The sequence below is a fragment of the Talpa occidentalis genome, unplaced genomic scaffold (assembly GCF_014898055.3).
Source record: "Talpa occidentalis isolate TD23 unplaced genomic scaffold, MPIMG_talOcc4v2.1 talOcc4.3, whole genome shotgun sequence".
Lineage (NCBI taxonomy): Eukaryota > Metazoa > Chordata > Mammalia > Eulipotyphla > Talpidae > Talpa > Talpa occidentalis.
Window position 1 is genome coordinate 42,788,504 of NW_023603184.1, and position 21,828 is coordinate 42,810,331.

At 36.5% G+C, this 21,828-nt stretch overlaps 1 protein-coding gene across 2 annotated transcripts in view; it reads right to left on the bottom strand.

Moving 5' to 3' along the window:
• Positions 1 to 21,828, bottom strand: part of NARS2 (asparaginyl-tRNA synthetase 2, mitochondrial) — a 135,013-nt gene that overhangs the window by 66,644 nt on the left and 46,541 nt on the right. For both annotated transcript variants that reach the window (XM_037523043.2, XM_054699565.1), the window contains exon 6: positions 11,151 to 11,245. In XM_037523043.2, the coding sequence (XP_037378940.1) occupies positions 11,151 to 11,245 (95 nt within the window). The remainder of the gene's footprint in view (positions 1 to 11,150; positions 11,246 to 21,828) is intronic.

Below are 21,828 nucleotides of genomic sequence, written 5' to 3' on the forward strand. Positions count from 1 at the left end.
AATACATAAATTTGCTTTGATAAAATGAACGGATGAAGGGGCCATTTTCTGAGAATGGGAATTCAGAAAGAAAAAACACTTGAGAATTGAGTTTAATTTTGAACATGCTGATACGGTATACAACAGCCAAGCGGAGAAGACAAATTGCAGTTTAGTTTACAGATGGGGAACTGAGGAGAGTCCCAGCTAGAGACTTGAATTTCTCAACACTTTGGCTATCACATCCTATTAATCCAGGTTTTTATTCTAAACACACCAACAATTCATAAGACCTTCATTTCTTTAAGTTCACCACTATTTTTCATCATCACCCTTTATCTCAATTTCCTTACTTCTGTCCTAACCAAAGCACAGATTCCATGATCCATCATTATAACATTCTATACATATTAACTTACAAGAAATTCACTTGGCAATACCCAAACCCTGATTAACCCAAATATTCACATTTTCTGTACTGTACCCAGGCAAACTAAATATTCCTACTAAAAAGTCTCAGCATCTGCTCTTCAATGTGTCGGAAATGCTCATCCCTGGCTAAATTATACAAATAATGAAATTACTGTGTCACTAATGAATGAAATTCCTGAGTCATTTATACTAATGGTCTGTTAATTCATATTTCTACAATTTTTAATATAGAGTAAAAGAAGAAATAATACTGTGTTTTAAGATCCCACCATCAAGAGCATATTATAAAGAACCATCATCATTTATTTACATTTATTTACAACCATTTATTTACATTCAGGAAACAATAAAGCAGATGTCAAAGTTTTATGGTGATATCATTCACATGAAATAAGGCCAAAAGGTGATTAACATATATTCCTGTTGTGGGATCAACTTTATAGAAGCAACAGAGAAAAATTTTAGAGGAATGATAATTGATGCTTTACAAATACAATATTTACTGAATATCACTATTACTTTCAAGAAATTATGGCAACACAGATACATGGTTCCTGTCTTCAAGGAATTTACAATCTATGAGCTAAACATATGTGAAGTGTACTTCAAACTGGCTAAATATTTTTTTATTTATCTTTTATTTTTATTTTTTAAAGATTTATTTATTTATTTATACAAGCACTGGGTACAGTCAGAAGCATGGGAGGGTGAGAGAATTCACCAGAGCCAGAGCGGGGAACAGAACAGGAGACTGACTAAGAAATACACTGCTGAGGGGAGCGGCGGGCATGGCAGAGAGGTCTGTCATGCCATGTGGGACCCTCGCTGGTGCCCAGGGATCGAACCGGCACTGCAGAGGCTGTGGGCAGCTTCGCAGCCCAGTGCTCAACTGCTGTGCCACCAAGGGAGGCCGGCTAAATATTTTTTTAAAAAAGGATTTTTTTTCCTTTATTTTCTTTAAGATATGAAATAGGTGAGTACTTTTATTAGTTTTTTCCTGGTCCCTTATTTAGGTTTTCTAAATTCCTGCTATGAGTCAAAATCAACAAACAACTATAAACCAGAGACACACTAGGGGGTCTGGAGGAGAGTAAGGATTAGGGTAAAATAAGGGGGTGGGGTGCAATTGTATGTGGAATATAACCAAAATGAAAATGCATACATTGTGCAAAAATGAAAAATGATGTAAGAATTATTTAAAATAAAATATTAAAAAAATAGGTGAGTACTCAATGAGAAGAGAATATATAAAATAATTTCTATTGAGAAAAAACAGGGACAGAGTCAAGAAGAAAACCATATCTCAGTTTAGCCTTGAGGAATGAGCAGATATAGAAAAAGCAGTCTTATGCTATAGAGACAAACATTAGAAACCCAGAGATTCATGAAAATGCATGGAATAAAAAAGTCATGACCAAAAAGAGCTTAAAAATCAGATAAGTATAAATTAACAAAGTTCAGAAAAGTACCCTAAATATCGAGTGGATAAAGAATGAGAAAGTCATCTGGGAGGGAAGAAAGTTTCTCACTCAGATATAGAGTGCCTCAGTTTAACTCAGGTTCTCACGTTAGCATTCTTACCACAGCCACTTAACTGGATGAGCTCATCCTGAGAATGAATGTTTCATGGCTTCTGAGCTCTACATCTGAACTGATGAGATAACCTAAGGGAATGTGTTTAGGATTACTCAGACTAATCACAAAGCAACCAATTAATCAAAAAGAAATGAAATCAGCTCAAAGTCCAAAACTGATCCCCCCCACCATGGAAACAGCTAATTTTTTCTCATTATAAAAGACAGACATTAGCTTTTCAAATCTGAAAAAAGGCAAGTTTAAGGAAGAATATAATTAGTGGAGACTGTTAGTACTTAGAGTTGAATATTGGTATGTATTCTTCCAGCTTTTCTTTTACATGTACATAAAGACACATTGTAAAAAGGGGAACATTCTACTGCCTGTTTCACAACCACTTCATTTTTTTCTTTTAACAAGAGCCTGTAAAGCTTTATTATCATTTTTAATGGCTGTACAGTAATCCACTGTTTAGATGAGTCAAAATTTAACCCTCAGTTTACTTCCTCATTAAACCCAGTTTTAATTTTTGAGTTTCTTTGTTGAGCAGTTTTCACTATTTTTTTTAAATATTTATTTACTTTTATTTATACAAGAACTGGGGTACAGGCCAGAGGTGTGGGAGGGTGAGAGAATTCACCAGAGACAGAGTGGGGAACAGAACAGGCAGACTGACTGAAATACACTGTTGAGGGGAGCAGTGAGCGAGAAAGGAGATGTCTGCTGCACCATGTGGGTATCTCGCCAGCCGGTTGGGATGGAACCTGCGCTGCAGAGGCTGTGGACAGCTTCACAGCGCTGCACTCAACTGCCTGTGCCACCAGGGGAGGCCCAGTTTTCACTATTTCTACAAATTAACATTTCATAACTTTCATACTTCTATAGACATTGTATTAGTTTCCTAAGTCTGGTGTTATAACATATTGCCTGTTATAAAAAATATAACAGATGATGTGGGAAAAATTACCACAAACTGGGTGACTTAAAAACAACAGAAATTCCTGTCACAGTCTATGGAGGTTAGGAACCTGAAATCGAACTGTTGGCAGAGCCAAGCTCCCTCCGACGGTTCTAGGGAAGAATCACTGCCTCTGCATAATTTCTGGTAGTTCAGCAATCCTGAGCATTCCTCAGCATCATTCCAATCTCTGCCCCAGTCTTCACATGGCATATTCCTCTATAAGTGTCTCTTGTCTTTGTATACAAGTCTCCTTCTCCTTTCTCTTATAAAGATGCTAGTGGTTAGATTTAGGGCCCATCCCTAACCCATACTTTTTAACTTGATTATATCTGAAAAACCTTATTTCCAAATAAGGTTGCATTCATATGCTTGTCTTTTATGGGGCCACTATTCAAGTCATTAAAAAAGTCATCCAAAACCCAGCAATTTCTACTACTTTTTTCATACAGAAAAAAACCTATTGAATCCTTTCATGTATCTAAGATACATATGGGGTTTTAGTAATCTTATTTTTCCTGTATCTTGAAACATCTTGCTATTATACCATTACTCATCAATTAATTCTAATTAAGTTAAAAGAGAGAAAAATATTATGAAAACAGAAAAACGATGAATGTCTAAGATGCATAGTGCCTAAGAAGATAAACCATATTATATGAGCTTCAGTTTTCTCATTGCAATACAAAGTATTGTGTCGTCTTTCAAGAAGGTACAAGGAAACCTTGGAGATACTATTATTACAGTCTTTTTTTTTTTGTAGTTTACACAGTCTACAGTTTAAAGTTGAGATCTTTATTTTTCACTCATAAAGACAAAGAGAAAAAAACATGATAAAGATGCCTGATAAGTATCAGATAAGCCAGAAAATAAATGCAAAGAGACAGACAGTAACAATCTAGACTTTAATGCTGATGGTAAAACTGACTGTATAAGTGAAATCTCAGACTATGAGCCTTCAGATAAGGATATCCTAAATGAATTTTCTCAAATTCAAAAACTGGTAAGTGCATAATACATTCTAAGAATAAAAAGGAAATAAGATATTTTCATTTAATTAGCCACTCTACTGCGTCATGCAGTAATCTGTGAGAACTTGGACCATACCATTATATGCTAAAGGAACATGACAATATTCTTCCATCATTCATGATATTTACTCAGTATAGTTAAGAAGTAGGCAAATGTTGAAGGTAAGCGCATATACAAAGGTGTATGGAAGAAATGAAAAACTTCATCAATTTGGTCATTCTAATTGGTGTTTATGTATCTAAAAATAAAAATGTTTAGCAATAATGGAACAAAAAGGATGACTACCCTCTTGTCAATATAATGATGAGTCATCATAAAACTTCTCAAAAGTATTACTTTTTGAGGATGTATAAGAACCAGAGGTATTAATATTATTAAAGATGCATTAAAGATTAAAGATGCATTTGAAATCCAGAACTGCCTTTAAAGTGTAGGTACTTTCCAGGCTCACACATGGCAGTTGAGTTAGCTCTGTTTAAAGGCCTGTAAGTCCATTTGAGGTACTTCCAAATCCAGAAGAGTGAGAATAAAAATCTGGGTTTGCTACCATCGTCAGGAAAAGACAACCCACAATATAGGGGAAAAATATTTGTGAATCATGTCTTTGATAAGGGACTTACATATAGAATGCACACAGAACTCATAACTAAATAATAATAACAAGGCAACCCAACTGTAAAATGAACCAAAGATTTAATTTCTCCAAAGGAGATGTCCAAATGGCCAATAGGCTCATGGAAAGAAAATATAAATCAAAACCATAACATTATGGGGGTGGAGAGGAGGAGGAGGGAGGGGAGAGGAAGGACTAGGGTCAAAGCAAGGGGGAGGGGGCCTCCTCTGGTGGTGCAGCGGTTGAGCGCTGGGCTGCGAAGCTGCCCGCAGGCTCTGAAGCGCTGGTTCAATCCCCGGCCACCGGCGAGGGTCCCATATGGCATGACAGACCTCTCCTGCTGTGCCCGCTGCTCCCCTCAGCAGTGTATTTCATCACTCTGCCTGTTCTGCTCCCAGCTCTGGCTCTGGTGAATTCTCTCGCCCTTCCGTGCTTCTGACTGTACCCAGTACTTGTATAAATAAATAAATAACTTTTGAAAACAAAAACAAACAAAAAAAAAATAAGGGGGAGGGTGTAATTGTATGGGGAATATAACTAAAATGAAAATGCATACATTATGCAAAAATGAAAAATGTAAGAATTATATAAAATATTAAAAAAAACCATAATGAGATGCTACTTTATATATACTAAAATGGCGTAACAGAAAAGACAAATAATAATAAATGTTAGCAAGTATGTGGAGTAATTGTAACCTTTATACATTGCTGGTAAGAGTATAAAATGGTGCACTCACTGTGGAAAACAGCCCAGCAGTCCCTTACACAGTTAAACTTACCATGTGAGCCAGCAATTCCATTTCTAACTATTTATCCAAAAAGAGATGGGGAAAAAAAATGCTTACATAATAATTATACTCAAATGTTCATAGTAACACTCATAATAGCCAAAACAGAAAAAAACAAAAACAAATGTCCATTACCTGCTGAATAAATGTCATAAACCCATATAATATGGTAATAAAAAAGAATTTTTAGCTTTAGTTTTATTTTTTATTTTCCTCAAGGTCCAAAAGTAGAATGTTCCTGTTTTGTATGATTTGGTAGCTACTTTTTGGATCAGTGAATACTATTATGGAAAAATTTTTTAGCATTCCCAGACCACAAAAATAACCTACCAAATCATCCTAAATAGGAATGATCTATTTTTGGATAGTGGGGGAAACCTGTATCCCCTTATTTTTAATTCTGCAAATTATGCCAAAAATGGCTTCAAAATAATTATTAAAAGTAAAGTCTACTGTTCCCTGATATTAAAAGGTGGTGAGCATTTTCTTGGTATACTGAGGGCTAATTAATATTCTCAAATGGACCTTTGGGCTTCTGTTTTTCACTAGCATAAATAAAATTGCCTTTTTTTGTTTATGCATCTTTACAAAGACGTCATATAATTTCCTTAAGAAAAATTTTTATAGATACGAAATTCTGGGTGATAGGGTATTCTCCAGAGAAGTTTTGCCAATTTATACTACCCATATCAATATCAAAAGAAAAGCATCAGTTTTATTCTAAAGTATGCTTCACTTCATAGCTTCGTTAAAGAAATTATGATCAGAAAAAAAGACCTGTAATCAGACACCAAAACAAGCAAAAAATGAACAAAAAAGAAAAAACAATAATTATCAAAAAACCTTTTCAAACACATTAGGCTGAACCTTCCTCCAATTCTGACTGTAATGGACAAAAAGTGGGAAATTTTATTAACATGACATTTTTAAATTGTAGATTTGTAGAATAGAATACTTCTAAGGCTCTCAAAATGAACACACTACTTATAAATTATATTTATAGGTAGAATGTAAAGAAATGAATGTAATGAAAACACTTTGATTTCTCTAGAGGCGTGGGAGGGTGAGAGGATTCACCAGAGATACAGCAGGGAGCAGAACAGGCAGACGGGCCAAAAGCACTGCTGAGGGGAGCAGTGGGCAAGACAGGAGAGGTCTGTCGTGCCATGTGGGTATCTCCCTGGCTGGCTGGTACACAAACCCGTGCTTCAGAAGCTGTGGACAGCTTCACAGCACTGCATTCAACCCACTGCATCACCAGGGAGGCCCTTGTTTCCCTTATTTAAAAAAACATATTTATAGCTCTGATGAGAGGGCTTAGAAGCAATAATCTGCTAGTAGCAAGATACCCCGGGATTAAATCTTGGTTTTTAAATATCAGATTCTTATGAAAGATACTAGGAGAAATGGTTAATTTTAGGACTAGGGTAAAAGAAAATGAAAAAAATAAGTCTGGGATAACTGTCAAAACTAGAAAGCAACCAAGAGGACCTTTAGTGGGTGAATCAATTAACTAAATCAATTAGCACATCCAAATACTGGAATATTATTCAGTGCCAACAAGAAATAAGCTGTCAAGTCATGAGAAGACATGGAGGAAACTTAAATGCATATTACTAAATGAAATAAGCCAATCCGAAAAGTCTACATACTGTATGATTACAACTATGTGATATTTTGGAAAAGGCAAAACTTTGGAGACAATAAAAAGACGAGCAGTTGCTAGGGATTAGGAGAAAGGGAAGGGTGAATAGGAGGAGCACAAAGGATTTTCTGAACAATGAAATGCTATAATAATATAACTATGAATATATGCCATTATAAATTTGTCCAAACCTATAGAATGTATAGCTATAGAATGTATACCATATATACTCTGAATGATAATAATGTGTCAATGTTGGTTTAGTAGGAAGAGATTGATTTTAAGAAGGAGAGAAAAGAAAGGATATAAGGGAGTAAGAAAGAAAAAAAAGAAAGAAGGCAAGTAAGTCTGGGGTACTTTATAGTCCCAAAGAATAAGGAAGTACTAAAGACAGACAAAAACAAAACACCTACACACGCGCACTCATGAAAAGATGATAGGAGCATGCCAAAGGGATATAGGAGTCAATTTGATTCCCAGTAGTTAAAACAGCTTTTTAAAAATTAAAACAGTTCGAGGAACAAGAAATAATTAACATACAATTAAAGTAACATCTGAACTATAAAATACACACACCTAAGTCCATTCAGATATAAATGATTACAAAAACAAGGACAAAGAGACAACAAATTGTCCATACAGAAGAATTCAGAATTCTCCCTTAAGTCTATTACCTATATCCCAATCCACCACTCCCACCTCTGAGTGGGTGGGCTAGATCTAGTGACTCACTTCCAAAGAATAGAGAAAGGGAAAAACTGTAAAATTTCAGGGAAAAATCATGGCAAACACTACCTTAGTCACACAATGAAAGTTATTGTCACTACATGGAAGCCATATACCCTCTAAAATGACATGATAAGAACAACACTTTGCCTCTGGGGTATTCTTTCCAAAAAATGCATATAACTCTATCCTAATCTTGAGAAAAACATGAGATAAATCCAGATGGGGGTATACTGTACAAATCATAAAAAACAAGGAAAGACTGAAGAACTTTTATAGACTAGAATAGACTGGGAAACATGACAATGAATGCAATGCTGAATTGGTTCCTGAATAAAGAAAGAAGTCATTGATGGAAAACTAGTGAAATGTCATGTGTAGTATAAAGACAGAACAAATTAAGTGAATGAACTAAATAAAACAAAAACAAACTTTTAGATGATAAGACCAATTAGTGATTATCATAAGGGATGGGAGTGGACAAACAAGTAAAAGGGGTCTGTTGTATGGTGAAGAGTAAAATTGGACTTTCAGTGGTGGACTTAATGTAGTATATATACATGTGTTGATTTTTAATGATGTAGATGCACACCTGAAACTTACATACTGTTATAATGTAATGCTACTTCAGCAGAAAAGGTTAAGTAAAAAAATTCATTAGGAGAATGACTAATACAATTAATATACGATAAAAACATTTTAAACGGAACAGATAGTAATCTTGACATTTTAGATATATATGATATAAACGATGAGTACTGTCAAAGCAATTTTGGAAAGTTTTAACTGTGTGGGTGTATGTATGTGCCTAGGCAACATGAGTTGAAAATACTTATTAAAATAAAAATATGGTGATAATAAAATTTTCTCTCTTAAAAAAAAGAAAACAGGTGCAATCCAAATAAAGTTTAGAATTTAGCTAATAGTAATATACTAATACTGGGTTCTTAGTTTTTCACAAATGAACCAGGGTAACGTGTTAACAATGGGGGAAACTGGGCAAGAGACATATAAGATTAGAAATTTTATTTAAAGACAAAAACAAAATTCAACTTAAAAATGGAGTCATAAACCCACTAAGCCAACAAAGACATCCTTTTGGAAAATGCTAACATTCTAAAAGTAACTACAATTTATTCCATTTTAAAAGTCTGTTAAATAAAATTAAATGAAAATAAAGCTGAGGGAAAGAAGACTAAAAATTTCTTATTGTATATTAAATTATGCAGTAATCTGAAACTCAATGTGCTGTATATTATTAATCTAAGAACTATGCATATTTAAGCTAGGAACATTTGACTGACATTATTAGAAGTTCTTCACAACACATTAAAAAATACAGAATCTCAATTTTGCCAATTTCATCTCTGTCAAGTTTCACTGTACACTATGTTCTGTGGTTCACTGTACTGAGAAAAAAGGGACATAATTAATATAGCAGTGGTATTATGAAAAAACCAAATATTTGGTAAACCTTATACATTATGCCACTTTTGCGTCATAACTGATTCTAACTTTATATATAAAGGAAATGTAGACTGAAACGCTGTTAATTAGAGGCTATTCAAAACTTGGAAGAAAACGCCAAACGGAAGACCGGATGCCCTTTTGGTGCAATATGGGGACAAAGGCCCATTCAAAGGTTACTTAATTACACAGGGAATTTTACTTTAGCCCATTATTCTGTATACTCTTGAATTAAATATCCCAGATTAAGTGAACTTGCATATTAACTTGCAGATTTTTTATCCAACTGCAAATAATTTCTGTCAGGTAAAAGAGAAAATCCCTAAGGTTAGTGTTTATTGGGCTATAAGATATTAATCAGTTTATAGTTAACCTAGCAAATTTATTCTAAAATTCTTTTATTAAAAAAAACGAATACACAGCTCTCTAATGTTCTTTGAACTAGTCTTACTCTTTTACTTGTCCTTCAGTAATTAATGAATCGAATAAAGTGTCTCATACATGTTCATATTTGTATGAGTCACATTTTTAAATTTTTAAAAATATACTTTTACTGGCATAAGAAATTTTCCATGACATGCTTGACATGGTCTTTCCCACATTCAGCTCTGTAAACCCTACAATCTCACAGGGCTATTATGATTATATTTTTTCTGCCCAGTATTCCAATAATAATGTCAATTATTTGGTTATTAGAATCATCAAATAACATCTTTCTGTATCAAAGATTAATCAAAGGCACCTAAGTAAGGTAAATGTTATTTTCAAAACTTTCTTCCACAATTGACATTCCTATAAGGTATTCCAGTAAAGTATATATAAAAAAAACCATGAGCTCTATTCTGTTTCCCCTCAGTTTTCCCACCTGTGCATTTTATCAACACTGAGCAATACACAGTACAACTGCTATTTCCTAGAGAGATTTTAAAGTCTCATCTATACGAGAAAACAAAGATGTAGAAAGGGGACTCAGTACTTGTTGAGCGAGCATAAGAAATTACCCGCAGAATCACAGAAGACTTTCACAAGTCTTTCAAGATCTTCTTGCCCAATCCCTGTTTCAAAGAAAAAGAAAGTTGAGCCTAAAGGATTAATGACTTCCCAGCAGTCTCAGAGTGGCTAAAATTTAATGCTAAGACTTTCTAGTTTGGTACAGGTCTCTCCTGAGAGTATTGTGGGCTAATTTTCTTTCTTTTTTTTTAATATTTTATTTTATATAATTCTTACATCATTTTTCATCTTTGCACAATGTGTGCATTTTCATTATGGTTATATTCTCCATACAGTTGCGCCCCCCCCCACTTATTTTGACTCTAGTCCTTCCTCTCCCCGCCCCCACCCCCACCCCATCCAGTAGTGTGTCTCTGGTTATAGTTGCTTGTTGATTTTGACTTTTACTTTGTATTGATTAGTCTTTTTCCTGGTCTCTTATTTAAGTTTTCTAAATTCCTGCTATGAGTAAGACCATTCAGTATTTTTCTTTCTTTAAACTAATGATTAAAGAAACTTTTCCTCATCATCCCACCTTCCAGGAGAGGTTCCAGGTACCTCTCTTTTTAAAATGAAATGGGTTAAACCTGATTCAGCAGTGAACCTAAACTGCCTTTACTTCCATAAACATGATTAATTAAATTCTGATTGCATATTTTGAGATTTAAGCAAAAAAGTGATTAGTAAAAAAACATAAATTCATACTTCCATTGTCATATTTTTCATTAAAAGTCTAGATTAATATGATCATATTTTAGCAAGACATTGGACTATTCTCAAATTGTCAATTTAAGTTTACTTTTGGTGAATTCAAGTGGACTAATTGTACATGCTGATTTCAATTTTTAGATTTGAACTCTGGTAAAGGAAGTGTTACTATTTCACTCTACCCAAGTCATAATCAATAATGCATTAAGACAAAAGAGAAAAGGAAATTCTGTACCCTGACATCACTTCTAGGTGAAGTTGTCCTGAGACAGTTAAGAAAGCAGGAACATTGAAGAAATTCTCTTCAGGTACCTTTATTTTGCTTGAAGGCTGCAAATGAAAAACACAAGCCACGAGAAGCTATTACATTTTTTTCTGCTTTCCACATTCACATATGTGCCACAACTAAGAATCATGTGATTAAATTTATTTGAGGACAGGTGATACTCATGAAAATAAAGGTAATTATCTATATATATATTATATATATATATATATACATTTTCTCTTTTATATATATGAGAAAATGTCTACTTGGAAAGTGCTAAGGACCAGAAATTTAGCTACATATTTTCAAAACATACAACAACCAAAAGACAAAGTACATTTGTCACAATTCTCCATAAAAAGTGATTTTGATTGACTGGAAACTCAAGGCAAGAGATTATGAATTAAAATGTTTAATTGTGGAAATTACATAATTTCTTAAATTTTGACTCATGATTGAGGTTTAATTTTCTGAAGGGAATAGCCTCCAGAATATTTGTTGTCATAATAATAGCAATGCTTTCAAAAAAGATTTTTAAAAACAGATTCCAAATTTTTAAACACAATATTTTGTTTTATTTTAAGATATTAAAGGGAGATCGGTGGGCGGAGCAACATGGCGGCTAGGAGACGCTGCGAGTAAGATCTCCCATTAAAAAAAAGTTAATAGGGAGGGAAAGCGGCACGTCCCAGTGAGAACTGGGACACGGAAGATAAACGGACGACTCCAGCAAACTACCCGAAGAAGAAAGTTGCCATAAAAGAGGACTAGAAGGGAGGAAAGCGCAGAACCCTGCTCCCCTCCCCCGCCCACAGAGTTGGCACTCTCCGACCAACAGAGAGGAGGAAAAAAACACACTAAAAAAAACAACAAGAACAAACGACGCAGCAAGCGGGACTGTGAGTGGAAAGGAACTATTGCAGCCACCACACCCCGTGAACGGGAGCTGTGGAGAATCCTGCAGGATTCGCCGCGGCAGTGAGCGAACGGCTCCCGGCGCCATTAGAGAAGAACAAAGAGACTCTGGAGACACGCACACAGCCCCGGGACGGCCGGTAAGCTTGCACGGAAAAGCAAATGCGGATCGGGATCGCGGCTGCCCAGGTCCCTGCGCCTGCGACCTAGGCTTGCAGGGAGACGCGCGGAGGCCCTCACTGAGGTGAAAGTCCCTCACTGAGTAAGCAGGAACCAGGCGCCCAGGCACGGGAGCGGGTGCAAAAGGCGCCATTCCCGCACCACTGAACTGGGCTACAGCCCGCGTCCTGGACCTGAGGGCTTTGAACTGAGACCCGGGGCACGAAGTTCGGGGCGTGGGTTCTCCACGACGGTGGGGCACAAGGCAGACACAGCACCCCAAAGCCGTTGAGGTATACCCTACCATTCCCACTCTGTTCCCTGTCCCACGGGGTGGGGGGGCAAAAAACAGCCCCCCAAGGAAAATAGGAGAGATCTCTGGCGCCACCTAGCGACCAGAAAAAAAAAGTCACTAACACTCCATAGAACAGGGAAATTTCTTAAGTCGGCTTGAAAAGGGCAGAAGGCTCCCGGAGGAGACAGTGGCCAGCTGGGAAGTTAGCCCATGCCAGGCCCCTTCCGACCAGCAGTCTGAGCCCACAGACGGAACAGGCACCCACGGCCGGGGCAGACAGGGCGCTCAGAAGAGTGTGCCTGAGACCGGATGCTCAGGGACTGAGTCCCGCGTTGCCATTTTAGAACAGGGACATTTCTTCAGTAAAGTCTTCCTGAAACCAGCAGAAAGCTCCCTCAGAAGCCAGAGATGGCTCCTGGAGGAGCCAGAGGGGAGCGGAGAAGTTCACCCAAGATGCCGGCCAGTCCAAGCAACACAGTGTCCCAATGCATACGACAAATTAGAAAACAGACAGTAGGGAGTAGAAGAACCACACACAACCTAGCAACTCCTCAGGAAAAAAGCACACCACAAAAAGAAAACCACCCCCTAGATTGCAACGACAGTAACTTGGAAGAACTTCTGAGCCTTCCAGAAAGAGAATTTAAAATTGCCATGATTAAAAAAATGACAGAACTCATAAAGGAAATCAATGATCAGAAGAAGGAAATTGAGTCCCTAAAGAGGGAAGCAAAAGAAACACAGGAGATCAAAGAATTAATGGAGGAACTAAAGAACTCTGGGAAAAGCAGTGAAAGCAGAATAGATGAAATGGAAGAACGAATAAGTACTCTTGAAGACACAGAAATAAAAAGAACCAAAACAGAAAAGGAAAGAGAAGTACGAAGGAAAAAGAACGAAGAAAGACTTCGGGAACTATCTGACTCCATGAGGAAAGGAAATATAAGAGTTATAGGAATTCCAGAAGGAGAGGAGAGAGATGTAGGAACAGAGAAAATATTCCAGGAGATAATTGAAGAGAACTTCCCAAACGCGAAGAAGGAGCTGAAAATTGATATACAAGAAGCAAGAAGAACACCAAACTTCCACGACAAAAGGAAAAATACAGCAAGACACATAATAGTAAAGCTCCCAAGAATCCAGGACAAGGAAAAAATAATGAAGCTGACAAGAGGGAAGAAACAGATAACATTCAAAGGAAAACCAATCAGACTGACATCAGACTTCTCTGAAGAAACACTACGGGTAAGGAGAGAGTGGAGGGACATAGTCAACAGACTCCAAGAAAACAGATGCCAACCAAGAATACTCTATCCCGCAAAGCTCTCCTTCCTCTATGAAGAAAGAATAAGGACCTTCCCAGACAAAGAGAAACTCTGGAATTTCATTACGACTAAACCCCCACTCCAAAAATACTACAAGGAATCCTAAAGCCAGAACCTCAGAAGGACGAATAACAACGAAAGGCCAAAAAAAAAAAAAAAGCTATTAAAAGAATAAATAAAATCAAAGGAAAGACAAACACAATGGCAAATACAAATGCTAACATATCAATATAAACTCTAAATGTAAATGGACTAAACTCTTCAAAAAAAAGACACAGAGTTGCAGCCTGGATTAAGAAACAAAACCCAACCTTTTGCTGTCTCCAGGAAACACATTTAGCTACAAAAGATAAAAATAGGCTCAAAGTTAAAGGATGGAAAACAATCCTACAAGCAAATGGACCAAAAAAGAAAGCAGGAACAGCTATACTTATATCAGATAAAACAGACTTCAAACTCAAAAAAATAAAAAGAGACCCAAATGGTCACTACATCATGATCAAGGGGACAATACTTCAAGAAGAAATAACACTCATTAACATATACTCACCAAACGAAAGAGCAGCAAAATATATCAGACAACTGTTGTCCTCTCTGAAAACAGACATCAGAGAAAACACATACGTAGTGGGAGACTTCAACACACCACTATCAACAATGGATAGATCAACAAGACAAAAAATAAGTAAAGAAACTAAAGCTCTAAATAAGGACCTAGAGCATTTGGGCTTAACAGACATCTATAGAACACTAAACCCCAAAAAAACGGAGTACACTTTTTTCTCAAGCGCACATGGATCATTCTCCAGGATCGATCACATACCGGGGCACAAGACAAACATCAACAGATACACCAAGATTGAAATCATATCAACCATCTTTTCTGACCATGAAGGCATCAAAATAGAAAAAAACCATAAAAAGAAGACAAGGAACTTTCCTACCTCATGGAGATTAAAAACCACACTACTGGAAGACCACTGGACTAATGAGGAGATCAAAGAAGAAACTAAAAAATTCTTTGAATTGAATGACAAGGAGGACACCAATATCCTAAATGTATGGGATGCAGCGAAAGCAGTAATAAGAGGAAAATATATAGCAATAGAAGCTCACATCAAGAAACAAGAAAGAACTCAAAGAAACAACCTAATCTCGAAGCTCAAAGATCTAGAAAAAGAACAACAAAAAAACCCCAAAACCAGTAGAAGAAAAGAAATAATAAAAACCAAAGCAGAAATAAATGAAATTGAAACTAAAAAACAATCCAAAAGATCAATGAAACCAAGAGCTGGTTCTTTGAAAAATCAATAAAATAGACAAACCCCTAGCCAGGCTCACAAAGGAAAAAAGGGAGAAAGCACAAATAAACAGGATCACAAATGAAAGAGGAGAAATCACAACGGACACAGCAGAAATCAAAAGAATAATCAGTAACTACTATGAACAGTTATATGGAAACAAGTTCAACAATCTAGAGGAGATGGACAAATTCCTACAACTCTACAATCACCCAAAGCTAGATAAAGAAGAAACAGAACACCTAAACAGACCAATTACAATTAGCGAAATTGAAATGGTAATCAAAAACCTCCCCAAAAACAAAAGCCCAGGACCTGATGGATTTACAAATGAATTCTACCAAACATTCAGAGATGAATTAGTGCCTATCCTTCACAAACTCTTCCAAAAAATTGAGAAGGAAGGGACAATACCAAACACGTTCTATGAAGCCAACATTACACTAATAACAAAACCAAACAAGGAAAACTACAGGCCAATCTCCCTAATGAACACTGATGCAAAAATCCTCAATAAAATTTTAGCTATCAGAATCCAACAATGTGTCCATAAGATAATTCACCATGACCAAGTAGGATTCATTCCAGGGACACAAGGATGGTTCAACATCCGAAAATCAATCAACGTTATCCAACACATCAACAAAAAGAAATATAAAAAACCATATGATAATATCAATAGATGCTGAGAAAGCTTTCAACAAAGTGCAACATGCATTCATGATAAAAGCCCTTGAAATTCTTCGGATACAAGGAACATACCTCAACATCATAAAGGCCATCTATGACAAGCCAACAGCCAGTATCATTCTCAATGGTGAAAAGCTGAAAGCAATTCCATTAAGATCTGGAACAAGACAAGGATGTCCACTCTCACCACTGCTCTTCAATATAATACTGGAAGTCCTAGCCAGAGCAATAAGACAAGAGAAAGACATGCAAGGAATCCAAATAGGAAAAGAAGAAGTCAAACTATCACTATTTGCAGATGATATAATATACATAGAGAACCCCAAAAACTCCACAGAAAAACTAATTCAACTCATCAATCAGTTCAGTAAAGTGGCAGGATACAAAATCAACACGCAAAAGTCAGTAGCCTTCCTATACACAAACAATAAATCTGAGAAGAAGAAATAAAAAAAACCATCCCTTTTATTATTGAAACAAAAAAAATCAAATATTTGGGAATAAATCTAACAAAAGAGGTAAAGGACCTATACAAAGAAAACTATAAAACACTGTTAAAAGAAATAGAAGAAGACACAAAGAAATGGAAAGACATCCCCTGCTCATGGATTGGAAGAATAAACATTATTAAAATGGCCATCCTACCAAAAGCAATCTACAGATTCAATGCTATTCCAATCAAAATTTCAATGTCATTCTTCAAAGAAATAGAACAATTATTGATGAAATTCATATGGAATCACAAAAAACTCCGAATAGCCAAAGCTCTCCTGAAAAAAAAAGAAGGGAATGGAGGCATCACACTCCCAGACTTCAAACTCTACTACAAAGCCATAATCATCAAAACTGCATGGTATTGGAACAAGAACAGACACACAGACCAATGGAATCGAATAGAAAATCCAGAAATAAACCCACAGATTTATGGTCAACTAATCTTTGACAAAGGAGCAAAGACTATGCATTGGAGCAAAGAAAGTTTGTTCAATAAATGGTGCTGGGAAAATTGGGTCGCTACATGCAAAAGAATGAAGCTTGACCACTACCTCACACCCTACACAAAAATCAACTCAAAATGGATTAAGGAACTAGACATAAGACCTGAAACCATAAAATATATAGAAGGAAATATAGGCGAAACACTACGTGATTTGCACATCAAAGACATCTTTACAGACACATCACCCAAAGCAGTGATAGTGAAGGCAAAGATAAACAGCTGGGACTACATCAAATTAAAGAGCTTCTGTACAGCAAAAGAGACAATAACAAAAACAAAGAGAAACCCCACCAACTGGGAGAACATTTTTGCACACAACACTAATGATAAAGGACTGATCACAAAAATCTGCAAAGAGCTGATGAGACTCAACAACAACAAAGAAAATAATCCCGTCAAAAAATGGGCAGAAGAGCTAAAAAGAAACTTCTCTGAAGAGGAAATGCAAATGGCCAACAGGCATATGAAAAAATGTTCAACATCACTTGTAATCAGGGAAATGCAAATCAAAACTACCATGAGATACCATCTTACACCAGTGAGAATGGCACATATTAAAAAAACTAGCAACAACAAGTGTTGGCGAGGGTGTGGAGAAAAAGGAACTCTTCTGCACTGTTGGTGGGAGTGCAAACTGGTCCAATCACTATGGAGAGCTGTGTGGAGATTTCTGGACCTACTAAACATAGAGCTTCCATATGATCCAGCAATTCCACTCCTAGGTATTTACCCAAAGGACACAGAAACATCAATTCCAAAGAACACCTGCACCCCTATGTTTATAGCAGCACTATTTACAATAGCTAAGCTTTGGAAACAGCCCAAATGCCCAAAAATAGATGACTGGATTAAGAAGATGTGGTACATATACACAATGGAATATTACTCAGCATTCAAAAAAGATAAACACATGCAATTTGCAGCAACATGGATGGCACTGGAAGGGATCATGCTCAGCGAAATAAGCCAAAAAGAAAAAGAAAAATACCGGATGGTCTCACTCATAGCAGGAATCTAGAAAACTTAAATAAGGGACCAGAAAAATGAATAACTATAAGAAAGCGAAAATCAAAATCAACAAAAAACTATAAACCAGAGACACTTTTTCGGGGGTGAGGGGCGGGAGGGGAGGGATTGGGGTCAGAATGGGGGGGGTTGCAATTGTATGGGGAATATAAAAATAAAATTTATTATTAAAAAAAAGATATTAAAGGGACATTATGACATTTGTTTTAAATAGTAATTACTAAAAGTCATCAAAAATTGCAGGAAAGATAGCACCATAAGCTCTGCCCTCCATAGAAAAAAAGAGCAAAAACTGTCAGAATTGACTGTGGGAACTCTGGAAAACAGTCCAAGGTTTACAGCATCCAAACAAATTCTGAATCAAAAAGGAGGAAACTAAAAACTAGTAGACTCCACCCAACAGCAGCAGACAAACATTTCTTTCAAGTGCACATGAAACACTGTAGGATAGATTATATGCTAGGACATAAACCAAGTCTCAATTAACTTAAAAATATTGAAATCATTCAAGTTATCTTATTTGACCATAATATAATAAAACTAGAAACATATAATGGTGCAGCTGGGGCTCTGGCAAGGCTGTGGCAGAGTGAAGATGGTCGGCTTGCCTCCTTCACATATTCACAGCCAAATTATAAGAAAGCAGACAACAGGAGGAGCCATGCCCAGAGGAAACCCCACATATAGCAGCTGGATTCCAAAGCTAACAATGGGCAGGGGAAAAAAAAAGACAAAAAACAACAAAGGGGAATATGAATCTCCAAGTACAACACAAGAGACAGCACAAATTGCCAGAACCCAATTCATAGACATGGAAGCTATGCTCTCCTATTAGATACAGAGTTTAGGATTGCAATGATAAAGAAATGCAAAGAAATGGAAGAAAACTTGGAAGAACAAATGAATATCCTTACAATCAATGAACTGAAGATAGAAAATGAAGCACAAAGTAAGATAAAAATGGAGTTTCAGGATTTCAAAAGAAAAATACAGGAGATGAAAAACTCAGGAGAAAGTAGAAGTAGAGAGAAACAAAATTAATAAAAATGAAAAAACACCCTAAGAACTATCTCACTCCATGAGACAAGGCAATACAGAATACTGGAAATATCAGAGGGGGAAGACAGAGAGAAAGAAACAGAATATGTATCTAAAGAAATAATGGAGGAAAACTTGCCAAACCTAGAGAAGGGAATAAATGTACAAATCCAGGAAGCTAAAAGAACCTAGCATGCCTAAACAAAAGAAGACTGACACCAAGACATATAGTGGAGAAACTTCCAAGAGTTTGGGACTTCGTCTCTTGTTATCATTTTTTTTTAAAGATTTATTTTTATTTATTTATACAAGCACTGGGTACAGTCAGAAGTGCAGGAGGGTGAGAGAATTCACCAGAGCCAGAGTGGGGAGCAGAGCAGGCAGACTGAAGTACACTTATGAGGGGAGCAGCAGGCGGCAGGAGAGGTCTGCACGCCATGTGGGACCCTCCTCCAGTGGCTGGGGAGCAGCCGGGGATTGAACCGGCGCTGCAGAGGCTGCGGGCAGCTTCGCAACCCAGCGCTCAACCGCTGCACCACCAGGGAGGCCCCTTGTTATCATTTTTAAAGGGAAGTCTATTTTACTTGATAAGTATGGATTCCCTTCTTTTATTTTGGGGGTGGGAGGTCGTAGTGGTCCCATTTGTTTGTATGATTGTTTTCCAGCTTTTTACTTTGAACCTATCTTTATCTTTGGAACTTAGATGGGTCTCCTAGAGACAGAAGAAAATTAGGTTTTGTTTTCTGATCTAACCAGCCATTCTCTGCCTTTTGATTGATGAATTCAGTCCATTTACATTTAGGGTGATTATTGATATATGAGTATTTGCTCTGTTATTTTGTATTTCGTTTTCTGGTTCTATATTCTTTTTCAGATTTTCATTTCATGAAAATGAAATTTTCATTTCTCTTCAGTTGAGATAGGAGTGCCCTTTGCAACATTCTGGCAAACCCCTCAGCTTCTGCTTGTTTGGAAAGACCTTTATTTCTCCCTCACATCTGTGGTGGAGAAAAAAGGAACCCTTGTACATTGTCGGTGGGAATGTAAACTGGTTCAGCCCTTAAGGAAACAGTGTAAAGTTTCTCAAAAATTAAATATAGTTCTACCATATGATCCAGCAATTCCACTCTTAGGTATCTACCCAAAGAATGCCAAAACAGTTAAATGGTATATATGCACTCCTGTGTTTACTGCAGCACTACTTACAATAGCCCAGTTGTGGAAACAACCCAAGTGTCCAGTGAGAGATAAGTGAATTAAGAAGATGTGATATACACAAACACCCACACAGTGGAATACAGTGATTATAAAAAAGATGAACTCTTGCCATTTGCAGTAACATGGATGGAACTGGAAGGGGAAATGCTAAGTAGTAACTGAGAAGGAGAAAGTCAAGTATCACTTGGTTTTACATATATAGGATATAAAGAAACAAAACAAAGGATCAGTCAAAACCAAACCAATAACAAACCCTAGAAATGTGTTTGTGGAATTTATGCTACCAGAGATGGAGGATGAGGATGGAGAGCAAAGTATGGAGGGGGACCATTGGACTGTTGTAGAGGACTATGGATTCCTTGAGGGTGGGCTGTGATATGGTAACATGCATGTGAAGAGATGATCCTATGACTCTTTTGAAACATAAACAGTGCTGTAAACCAAAATTAACTCAATAAAACTGAAAAAATTGCATAATAAATTCAATTTTTTATATTCTATAATGAAAAATCAGTGTCTGTAAAACTCAGAAAAATCACTATTTCCAAATATAACAAATATGTAATGCTATAAAATATGCATGAGTAAAAGATCTACTCAAAGTGTAAGATAGACCAAAGGATTTCAGTGTAACAGGGTATGAAAGGATGAAAATATATGTTATAGCATGAACAAGGAAGAATACTTCAAGCACAAGCAATATCCAGTAGAAATATTAGTACACTATGACTATAGATTTTATACTGTAACTAATCTTTAAGGAGTTACCATTTGTTGAGTTATGGTATAGTGTCAAACAAGGATAGCCACAATAATTTGAAAGGGCTATTGGAAATATTGGAATATATATAAAATATCCTTTTTTATATCTATTCGAGGCTAGAGTTTCTTTCTTTTTTTTTTAAAAGATTTATTTATTTATTCATACAAGCACTGGGTACAGTCAGAAGTGCAGGAGGGTGAGAGAATTCACCAGAGCCAGAGCAGGGAACAGAACAGGCAGACTGATGAAATACACTGCTGAGGGGAGCATCAGGCGCGGCAGAAGAGGTCTGCACTCCATGGGGGACCCTCGCCGGTGGCCAGGGATCAAACCAACGCTACAGAGGCTGTGGGCAGCTTCGCAGCCCAGCGCTCAACCACTGCGCCACCAGGGGAGGCCCAAGGCTAGATTTTCTTAATACAACTTCAACCAAAACAACACATTGTAACAGGCTGAATGAAGACACAAATTAGAGGAACTAGATGTTTTGTATGTTAGACATTAGTGAGATATACAAATATATAGAACAGTACCATTTTTTCATTCTTTCTCTTGGTTTTGTTGATAGAAAATATAATTACTTTTCATAGAAATATTTTATTTGTGTTAAAAGCTAATAGTTTTATTATAGCTCATTTTAAACAAAGTAATAAATATTTCTCTAAGCTCTCATTTCAAATATGGCAAATATCAAGAAAATATGAATCACATAAACAAAAGCTCTTTGGGGTCCTCCATAACTCTTTTAGTATTAAGGGGTGTAGGGAACTGCAGCACTGCAACAATCTGTCTCCCACAATAGGAAGCAAAGCTAGTTATTTAATATAATCAAGGCCTAAAACAAAGCCTCAATAGAGTATGTCCACGTGGGAGAAATTACAGGCAGAAGCCTCACTGTTTGCAGTACTGAAAACC